Genomic DNA, 10,732 nt, shown 5'->3' with positions numbered 1-10,732 from the left:
ATCGAGAAGTGGGGCTTTTGAACCATGAGGCACCCACGAGCCGTCCTTCCTCTTGGAGGCGGGTGCCTGGTTCCTGATTCTTATTCTATACCCAAGAAGATCCTCGGGATATCAAAAAGGCAGTGCTTTTTGGTCCTTCGTAGAAAGGACCACCACCGGCAAGTGAGTCCAGGCCCCAGCCAGCAGCCTACCACACAGCCCCGTATACCTTTCTTAGACTGGCCTGGCCGGTTCAGCGAGCTCCACTTGTCCACCTCTGCTGAACGTCCTCATTTGTTTAGTTCCCACCCAGGCCACTGTGGTGCCCCACATGGAGGTCAGAGTTACAGCTCTTTTTCTCTGCCATTGGATTGATATTTTCCTAGCCCCATACTACTATCTTAGGACAATTAGGTCTCCCAAGATTGCATAGCCCAGACTACCCTCTGCTACTTTCTTTCGTTACCTTGGTGACCTCAGGAGGACCACAACTGCTGAGGCAGAGAAGGCCCTAGAGTTGTCATTTACGACAAATACAGTTTTAAGCAAGGTAGACTTAGGAAAACAGTATTCATACTTCTGTGAGTGTGTGATATATAAAGAATGTATCCAGAAAGATGTACAACTTGGAGGTCTCTGAGTGACAAAAAAATTTATGTTTCAGTGAGTATCTTTTTGAACTATTTCCATTTTTTATCATGAACATATCTAGTCCAAAATAAATGTTTTAAAATTTGAAAACATAAAAGAAATATGTTGGTCCTCCAAGAGCCATTTAGCTGGACTAACAGACATGAAGCCATTAGAAAAATGTAAGAAAGCACATAATTAAATACCAAATTGGGTGGTACTGATTATAAATACATAGGAGAGGAACAGAGGTCTGTTCTGCTGAAGGAGCGGGGTTTCAGGTGAGGACAGGAAACGTTAACCCAGGGAAACTTGGGCAAATAGAGGGATAGAAGCAGAAATGTGCACAAATAAACAGTAGACTCTGGAGTCAGCTAGGCCTGGTTCCAATCTCAACTCTTACTAGCCGAGCAACCTTGAATGAGTTTTATAGCCTTTTTCAACCTTACTTCTTTTTTGTAAAATGGGGATCAGAGTATCTACCTTAATCAGATTAAGAAAAATAAAGAATGTATGTCAAGTGGTTAGCACACAGTAGGTGCTCAACTAAATATTGCCTAGTACGAACATTGTTGAACAGGGGGACCAGTCTCGCTGGAGTACAGGGTGACTGTTCAGGAGGAGAATGATAATACTATTAGAGTGATAGCAAATGCGGATGGTCATCGCATTTTGTCGGTGGGATTCCTGTATCATGAGTATTATAAACAAGTATCACTACTATGTGGTTCTCTCATGTTCAAGAAGGTGAGAGGTCTGGCAGCTACGGGGTTTTCCTCAAGCATGGCGTTTCTGGTGCTTCATCAAAACAGAATTCTGACTGAAGGCCTTCCCACAGTCATTACATTTATAGGGTCTCTCCCCAGTGTGGGTTCTCCGATGTCGGATAAGGTGTGCCTTGCAGATGAAGCTTTTCCCACAGTCAGTACATTCATGAGGCTTCTCCCCAGTGTGGACCCTCTGGTGCTGAACAAGATCTGAGTTCCACATGAAGCCTTTCCCACAATCCTTACACTCGTAAGGCTTCTCCCCAGTGTGGATTCGCTGGTGGCGAAGGAGGGCTGGGTTCCGAGTAAAGCTTTTCCCACATTCCTTACACGTATATGGTTTCTCCCCAGTGTGGATCCGCTGATGCTGTATAAGGCTTGTGTTCTGACTAAAACCCTTCCCACATTCCTTACAACCAAAGGGTTTCTCTCCTGTGTGTATTCTCCGGTGCCGAATCAGGTTTGACTTCCAAATAAAGGCTTTAGCACATTCTTGACATACATAGGGTTTCACCCCAGTGTGAATTCTCTGATGTGCAATGCAATGTGATCTAAAACTGAAAGTCTTTCCACATTCCTTACATCCATAGACCTTCTCTCCATTATGAACTCTCTGATGTTGACCAAAGTCTTCACTTTGATCAAAACATGTGCTGCATTCTTCACATATGCAGGATACCTGCTCACTTAGAATCTTCTGATATAGAACGGGGTGGGTATTAACATCCATACTTTCTGAACTCTCTTCTCCAGAGATCATTTCGTCTTTGACGATCACTTCTATAATATCATTTGTAGTGTTCTCCACACTCCCCACACTGGGGTCGTCCCACCATCTTCCTAACCTACTTCTCTCCTCTTCACAGGTTTTTCCAAACCCGGATCCCTGGGCACCACACCACCGGGGTCCTCTTGATAGCACCACGTGGCCCTGTGGCTCCTCAAAAATTTCCTCCTTCAGAATAAAATCTTCTTTCTCATCACTCTTCAACACACCCTCTGAAAGAAGAAATCAGAGCTGCAAATGTCATCATTACCCATGACAGAGGGACTGAAGTCCCCGAGCAGTATTAATATATCCATTTCTCCCCCAGTGCCATCCCTGTGTCTCAGAGGCCCTGACCCGGCTGAAACGGCACAGCTGAGCTAACACAGAGCAAGCCACCAAAAGCCAAAGCCAAAGCCGTCAACTAGACATACAGTTCCTGAGGGCTGTGAATCCCAGCCCTAGACCCAGCGTGGGGGGAGGGGTGCTCTCAGGGAATAATTCAGCTGAACCTATAGAGGATGAGTCAGAATTCCTTCCAGGTGGTCCAGTTTATAACATGGGAAGAACAAACCAGGATTCAGGGCAGAAGACCTGGTCAGAAATCAAGAATCCTTTGTGGTATACCTGCAGAACCTGAGCTCATCAACACAGTGGGGAGCAGCAAGAAGGATCTTCCTCATCCTTTTCAGCACTAAAAGGAAGTGCCTTCTCATTGAATCCAATCACCAGGGCTGCCACGGAAGGCGCTTCCCCGACCACTTCAGGCAGAGCTGGGCAGACTGCCTCCTCTTTGTCCTCATACGGGCCCTCTTTGTTCTCACAGAGTCTTTTTCACACTTATTTTATAGCATCACATTTTTGCTGTGGTTAGACATTTCCGTATGAGGCCCTATTATTAGACCGTGAGCTCTTCTGGGATAAGGACCATATATTACATTTTCTGATCCCTGGCAACTAACACAATGGGTAAAATACAAGTGTTTAGTTTTAAAATATCGGTTGATTATAGGTCATCTGTTCAGTTTGCATCTAAGACCCCCAAATCCACCAAATTTAATTAATTGTGCCTATTCAAATTGAAGATGGAAGCTTGGGGTTTAGGTTTTTCTCTTGATTGATTGATTGATTGATTGATTGGGGATTTTTAGAGGGCCTTTTCTTTATAATATAAATGGTAAGATGGGCTTTTAACATTTTACAAAGGAAAGAAGAAAATGCATGACTGGAAGAAATGTACTCGTTTTCCTCTCACCAGCAAGTGGTTTCAGGTTCCACGGGTCTTCCACCTGCTCAAGATGGCGATCCCAGCAGGCAGAACACCGTGGCAGCAGGGAAACACTGTGCATGGTGTGAGACTTTATGCCCTGCCCAGAGTCACAAGGACCACTGTGTACAGCGCGAGCCTCCTGCCTTGGCCCCCGGGTCACTGGAGGGCACGACATGTATGGTGCGAGTTCTGTGACTCAGTGCCAGGCCCCGCTGCACTAGGGGAACACCATGTCCAGGCCGAGCCTTCTCTGATGCAGGGCAGGGTCGCACGCAACAGCAACAACCGCCACCACCATGACGAAATGGATAGCCTGCCAAGGTCTTTATAAGGCTGGCTCAGTGGGAGGAGTGGCGACCATTGGGAAAAGAGAAGAGATGAAAGTTGTAAAAGGGAATGAAGGCGGGTGGGAAGACTGGAAACAGAACGACCTGAAACCCGAGAGGCACAGGAATATAAAGGATAGGAAATAAAGGGACAGGAAAGCTGTTATTCCATCAGCTCCACAAAATATAAAAATGGATCATTCGCTTTAAAAGGTCAAGAAAAATAGGAAAGACTAAGGTGCCTACTGCAGACTAAGGTCTCTTCTGTCCTGCACCTAAGGAAGGAGCAGGGTAGGGTGGACGTGCAAAGAGCTGCTCTGGAGCCTATGCCAGGAAACCGCGACCTCCTAGTTTCCCGCCTTCCGATCCAGCTCCCTATGGCTGTCTCCTTCCCCAAAGGATCGATGGTGGGTCTGTCTATAGCACCCATAAAAAATGGCCTCACAGCCCCACGCAGCCATGTCCAGAAGCCCCTTCTTACTCTAATGACAGCCACCTATAATCACAAAGGTCCACTCTAATAAACTATTCTCTGGGCTTAGCTCAGAGATGTCTCTTTGTAACTCCCATCTGAGGCCTCCTAAGAAACCAATCAACTCTACGCCTTCCAAATGACAACCTTCCGATGTTGCTTTAAGCCAAGAACTATGCGTTCCGCAGGTAGTCTCTTCTCTGAGACAAAAGTGGACTTGAAGTAGGAGCATGTGCTCCAAGGTCTGCGGCAGGTCGGGGAGTTAGGGTTTGGCGTGAGGAATAACTTAGCTGTTGGCTTTCTGCCTAAAGCTAAGATGGGACATTCATTCCCTTGGGTGGCAGGGAGGGCAGGCACAGAGAACCCGAGAAGGCAGAGCGCGCTGCGGTTATCCCCTGCATCCATTCCACCCCTCCCCCATCATGGAGTAGCCGAGCCCTTTGGGTGGGAATGTTCCCAGCTCCAGATCCTAGTGTGGCGCCCCCCCCCCCGCCCCCAAAGCTAACCAGCAAAGCCACTCAGTGCCTGAGAGATCAGTTCAGGGATCAGCAGTCCGGGCCTCGTCGATCGGCGGCACACAGCATTTCCCTGGCCACAGTGATTGATTGAGAGCTGGCATAAGACTTAAGGTGGTTCACTGGAGCAATACGCGGGACTGCTCAGCAGGGGTTAAAGTCTGAAGAAGGCCCACCCTGCTTCTCCCCGGGGTATGATTCACAGCTGCCAATCACCTGACAGCCATGGAGGAGCCGGACTGTAGGCAGAGCCAGCATGCAAGGCGAGGGAGAAGAGCAGAGATGGGAATTCCAGTCAAACGACCTGTAGCCCACTCTACCTACGGGCTTCCCAGTTACAGGAAACAATAAATGCCTCCTTACTGTTTAAGCCCGTTTGAACGGCGAGTTTCTTAACATGGAAAGACTGACAGACACTGCAAGGAACTGTGAGAATGGAGAAGCTGAGGGCAGAGTTCAAGTCCCACTGTGACCACAAAAACGTCCCTGTGGGAAGAAGATGGAATGCGGCCGGTGAGGCAATAAGGGGACAGAGTTCTTGCTGAGAAATTACGAAGAGCAAAACCCTTTTTGGGCCTAAAGGAATGCCAGAGCTTTCCCCACTGGAAATCACTGAAAATAGGAACCATTTGGTTCACAGTTATTGAAACTTCTTTTTTTAATATCCTCACTAGAAGACATTTTTTTTCCACAGCCTTTAGAGAAAGAAGAAGGAAGAGAGAGAAACATATATGTGAGAGAGAAACATCGATTGGTTGCCTCACATCCCCTCCCAGACTGGGGATCCACGCATATGGTCCACGCTGACCGGGGATTGAACCAGCAACCTAGGTATGTGCCCTGACCGGGAATCGAACCTGTAACCTTTCAGTTATGGGACAACGCTCCAACGAACGGAGCCACACTGACCAAGGCTATTGGAACTTCTTGATAAAGATGGCCATGATACCCCAAAGGGCGGTCAGAATCTTCCTGCTGGGGATTATAAGCAGGCCCGGCAAATAGAAAGGCCACCTCAGATCAGAATAACAGAAAAACCAAGGGGTAAAGATACATGGCAGCCATGGTAAGAACTGCAGAGATGAAGAGAAAAAGCAGGTGAATGAAGATGGCACCAGGGGAGCCAGGATGAATAAAACAAGAAGACGGGAAACCATGGGGACAGAGGACAAAGAGTAATTCCATGCGTGTCAACAGTGCTCGGTTAAGGGAACACATACCTATTAGAATGTAAAGATCGAGACAAGCGACCCGGTCAGATGACTGACACAGGTGTCCTCACTCACCTGAGGACTTGCCCCTCGGGCCCTCTCCATCCAGAGCTCCCCGAGGGGCCGAGCCGCAGGGCGCCTCCCCTCGCTCCAGCTGGGAAATCAGAGCCGGTGTGGGGAACGGAAATGCCGCTTGACAGGAAGGAAATGGGAAAGGCAGGTGAGTGGGCGGACACAGAGTAACCCCGGGGCTCCTCCCAGGCCAGTGTCTCCAGGGGCAGGAGGGAACGAAGGGACAGTACTAGGGAGAACAAGAAAGGACACCCAGGGCAGAGGGGGCAGAGGCTTCCGAAAGTCAGGAAGCAGACGGAGTACGAGATGCGCAATGACAGTGTGAGTGAGCACATGGGCGATTTCACGCAGGGAAGAACTGAGCTTTCTGGGTCTCGCCCTCTCTTAGAGCTCTCAGGCTCAGACATCTGCATGGCCAGGTTGGTTGGGGGCTGGGTCTCCCAAACTGAGGGCTCGGAGGGGCAACCGGAATCTGGCCTCTCCTCATGATATCCACAGCACAGGGGTTCGGGGGCGGGTTGCTCTGGCCCTGGGGCAAGGAGGTCCTATGCGAGGCCCGAATGGATACCAGGTTCACTTCCCAGGAAGCACTGAGGTCGGGCCATTAAGAATCCAAGAGCCTGAAGTTGCTGCTCAGCCGAAGAAGGTTCTCGAAGACGCCTGAGCCTCTGAGGAAGAAGGAACCAGGAAATTCTGAAGGGCTGAGGCAGAGCCCAAGGGGAAAGCCCCTTACCCAGGGAAGCCACAGCCCCGTAATTCTCCAGCATCACGTCCCTGTACAGGGCCCTCTGAGTGGGGGCCAGGCAGGTCCATTCGTTCTCAGAGAAGTACACGGCCACATCTTCGAAAGTCACTGTGCCCTGAAACAACATGTGTTTAAATGCCCTGGGACCGTCCCCGGGCCCGGGCCTGGAGTGAGGGGTAGACCAGGCATAAAGAGGTACCGCAGGGGATGCTGGGTGAGCTTCTGGTTCCGAATGTCTAAAGGGACTGTCAGCAGGTTTTGCCCCCCACTTACAAAGATAAAAGCAATCGACTGTTATTCTCATGTCTCTTCAACTTCACGTCAGCTAACCTCCTCTCATCTTTTTCATGAGTCTGTGCCGGTTTGCCCTTTTCACCTCTGTGCCAGAAACCACGGTCTGTGCTCTAGGCGCCATCCTTTCTCCACATCGAGTCCTCCTTCCGAGGCCACCAACCCTCAACCAGAGCCACCACCATTCATTGTGCCTGCGCGAAGCACTTCACGTCTATCACCTTGTGTATATCTCATGACCTACGAGGGTATTTGATCCACTTTATGGAAGAGGAAACCAAGGCTCAGAGAGTAACTTCTCTCAAAGACATAGAACTGAGGCAGGACTCCAGCCTGTTCGCCTCTCTGGCTCTTACCTACTATGGCCACAATGCATTCTGTCCTTGCTCCTGCCACCCCTTCTGCCGCTATGTAGGTCCCTTTTTCTTCTCTCCCTCCACCAGCCACAGAGGCAGCTGAGGGCCCCCGCGGAACACTCAGGTTGCTCTGGAAACCACTCAACAGAACAGACTCAAACTCTGACTCTACTCTCTGCACCCCCACCCCCAACACACCCTCTAAAACACCCCACCCGCTTTTTCTCCCCCACATGCGGGTCTCAATGCCCCCTTTTTCCGTATCTCGGGGAGCCAGAGCTCCTGCACCTTTTCTTTCCTTTCTCTCTTACCTTCTTAAGAAACACAACAGCACTAATTTAAAGCCATCAGAATTTCGTTACCATTCCCAACCACTGCCTCAATCAGGATAGTGATCTCCACACTATGGGGGCACACGTCCTGGTCCATTTCATGTCAGCTCTTGCCTTATAAGGTCCCCACAGCGACTGACCCTGCACTCGGGGACTCAAAGGCTTTTGGCTGGCTCACCTTCGCTGCCTCAGAACGTCCAAATCCTCGGCACCACAAACAATTCCATTCACTATTCAGGGGCCCAGTTTACCTGCCAAGGACCGTCTCCTGGGCTACCACCCTTATCCTCTATCCTGTCACCATCCTGTGGTGTAGCCGACCCCTCTCTTTGCCCGGGTCTGTGCCCTGGCACCTGCCGCTCCCCTGCCTGAAGACCCAGTTCCTCCCTCCTGAGCCTGCAAACTCACGTTCATTGCAAGACCCACCTCAAACATAACCAGCTCTTCAAACCAGTGTCATCGAGCACAGGCTGTGAACCGCTCTGCCGCAGCACGTGGCTCAGGCCCTGCAGCTGCACGTGTGCTCCCCCAGGCGTCAGTCTGCGGGGGGTCACATTCTGCCCCCTGCCTGTTCCTCCGCGCCCTCCACTCTGGGATGTACCCATCTGCCGGTTGCCGCACAGCCTCCTTTCCATCCCTACTCGGAGCCTAGAGCCCAGGGCAGAACCGAGCCAGCTTCGTGGTGCCGGCGCCGCACTCACCGGGCGCGTCCCGGCCGGCGCGGGCTGTCCCGGCAGCCGCTTGAGTGCAGGGACCAAGCGCGCCCGGCTAGCCCTGGTCTCGGACACCCATCGGGGAAGTGAACGTGCGCCGGGCACTCCCGCGGGCTGCTCAGGGTCAGTAAGGGACGATCCGGACCCGGGCGGACCTGACATAGCGGCCTCGCGCTCGGGGCTCCTGCCAGCCGTGCCAGCCCCACGCCCAGCCCCGCACGCTCCGCGCGAGCCAGGGCTGCGCACCGGAGAGGTGGAGGCTGCGGCACTCGTGCCATTCCGGCTTGTCTAGGACGACGGAAGGCGGCCCATCTCTGTGGTCCTCCTCTCTTCCTTGCAAAGGAGGGAGGGGAGAGGGGTCCAGCTCTCCCTGAAACACCCACTGCCCCGGGCGCCGCTGCCGGGATGGGGTGTATGTGGGAGAGCTGGCAGCCCGCGGGGAGGCTGCCTCTGGGAATCCTGTCTCCGCCCTCTTCGCACTGATCACCGTTCTCCACTTCGCTGCACCCTTGGTACGTGGATGCTGTCAGAGGGCGGTGCATACTTCACTTGACTAGGCCTTTTCATGTATCTGCCTGCCCTTACCAGGTTTTACATTCCCAGAGAACAGACTGCTCCCTTGACATTTTTCGCCTTTGTGCCTCTAATATCCGCCCAACGTCTAGCACCTCTTAGGGCCAAAATTCTTTAAGTGCCAAGGAATATTTGTTGAATAGAACAAATTTTTACAGTTGAAGAAAATAAGGCCCAAAGAGAGGAAATGGCTTACCCAGCATCACACAGCATGTCAAGAAGTTAAACTTTTAGAAAAGAGTTGTGGAAATAAACAGAGACCACCCATATGAGAACAAGCAAACACTATTTATTCAGAGTTTATTATAGCAAGGGAGTCAGCCATAGTCACTTACTTACATCTGGATGAGTCTCAAAGTCTCAAAGGCAGGGAAGTGGGAAAGGTTTATAGCAGAAAAAGGGAGGGCTTCAGGTGTGCTGTGATTGGAGAGTGTTGGCATGAGAGTTAGCGCGAAGCAAAACATCTTATGTAACTGGCCAAAGGAGCATATTTAGCAAATTCTGACTGTTTCGGGCTACAGGGGTTATTTTGGCTTCCTGAACTGGTTGCTGAAGATTGAAGGTCAGGGTTCTATTCTTCTGTATGTTCTGACCATTATCCATTTGTACATTCAGTCACTTCTATTCACGTCATTATTCCCCCTCCCCTTATGCCGTAACTGGAACACTATTTGGGTTTCCGCCAGAATCAGTGTTTCCCAAGTAGCTGTTCTTTGATCTCAGATAAACACTTGCTGCCTCTCACTTTGGCTTTTATTTTTAGGTTAACACGGGTATATGTGATGCTGACTAGAAGATTGTTAACCTTGGGCCAGATTGTCAAGAGCCCAGCTGCCATAAAGGAGTTTCCTTCAATTTCTGGAGAAAAAAAAAAAAAAAAAAGAAGGAACCTTGAAAGCTAGGAAGGTAAAGGGACCATAAATAAGCCCATCCCCAAGTGAAATGAGACTATCACCAGGTCTAAAGGCAGAGTGAAATAATTCTCCCCTCCATCTCCACTTATTTCAGTGGTATCTTTGTTGCATCTTGGGGGGGAGGCAGTGGGCAGAAGGGGCAGGCACTGGGCGGAGCGGTGGGGTTGGGGGGGGCGCTGTCAATATCATCTAGAATTGGAACAAAGGGCAAAAAAGACTGGGCACAAGCGGTGCACCTCGACTACAGAACCCACAGAGAACCCCAATATAGGAACCACAACAGGTCAAGAGAACCCTCTCCGTGGTCGTTGCCCAGTTGCTCAAAATCCGGGGCAATACATGGATTGAGAAGAGGAGAGCAGACGAGACCAGAGACCCGCTTGAGCCCTGTCTAGAGAACTCAACCTACCCCACGGCCTACCATGGAACGTGCAAATGAGGCGAAAAGAGAAAAGCAAGCACGCGCACACACGCGCACACACACACACACACACACAATGCTGAAGGACAACAAAACGAGGCTCCCACGGGGCCTATGAGATGACAGTCCCCAAGCGGTGCCTTCGCTCAGCGCGCATGTTAGAAACAGCGGTGACAGGCGGGAAGGAGGCACCCCTTGCGCCCGTCCTTCTCGAGCCCCAACCCCGCTCCTTTACTGATTGCTCTGCAGGCGAGTCGGCAGGCGAGCTCCCAGGGAAATTCCACATTTGGCATTAGGGGCACTAAGATACTTATCAAAAGACCCAGAAGGGTGGAGTACACCACTCTCAAGGTATAACTAAGGCAGGCTCCAGACCACT

General features: G+C 50.8%; 1 protein-coding gene across 2 annotated transcripts; it reads right to left on the bottom strand.

Moving 5' to 3' along the window:
- Positions 1-747: 747 nt before the first annotated feature.
- On the bottom strand, positions 748-8,882 carry ZNF662 (zinc finger protein 662). Of its 2 annotated transcripts, none has more exons than XM_054594467.1 (4): positions 8,692-8,882; positions 6,577-6,868; positions 6,012-6,128; positions 748-2,375 (listed from the first exon to the last, which is right to left on the bottom strand). In XM_054594467.1, exons 2-4 carry the CDS (start codon positions 6,773-6,775, stop codon positions 1,387-1,389), a joined length of 1,305 nt encoding a protein of 434 aa, XP_054450442.1. In that variant the 5' UTR covers positions 6,776-6,868; positions 8,692-8,882; the 3' UTR covers positions 748-1,386. The 2 variants fall into 2 exon arrangements, with proteins under 2 accessions (XP_054450442.1, XP_054450443.1); XM_054594468.1 differs by having other exon boundaries at positions 6,742-6,868.
- Positions 8,883-10,732: the final 1,850 nt, after the last annotated feature.

The sequence above is a fragment of the Pteronotus mesoamericanus genome, unplaced genomic scaffold (assembly GCF_021234165.1).
Source record: "Pteronotus mesoamericanus isolate MK-2021 breed Mesoamerican mustached bat unplaced genomic scaffold, CSHL_Meso_final scaffold_533, whole genome shotgun sequence".
Classification (NCBI taxonomy): Eukaryota; Metazoa; Chordata; class Mammalia; order Chiroptera; family Mormoopidae; genus Pteronotus; species Pteronotus mesoamericanus.
The sequence above is the reverse complement of the archived record's forward strand: the minus strand, read 5'-3'. Positions and strand labels throughout refer to the sequence as shown.

Bases quoted from the DNA above. Each gene is read 5' to 3' on its own strand.
- ZNF662 (XM_054594467.1), bottom strand. From the start codon at position 6,775: ATGCTGGAGAATTACGGGGCTGTGGCTTCCCTGGGTAAGGGGCTTTCC. The intron at 6,129-6,576 runs GTATCCATTCGG...CTTCCTGTCAAG, and splicing joins CTTCCTGGGAAGTGAACCTG to CGGCATTTCCGTTCCCCACA. The intron at 2,376-6,011 runs GTGAGTGAGGAC...TTCTTCTTTCAG, and splicing joins CCCGAGGGGCAAGTCCTCAG to AGGGTGTGTTGAAGAGTGAT.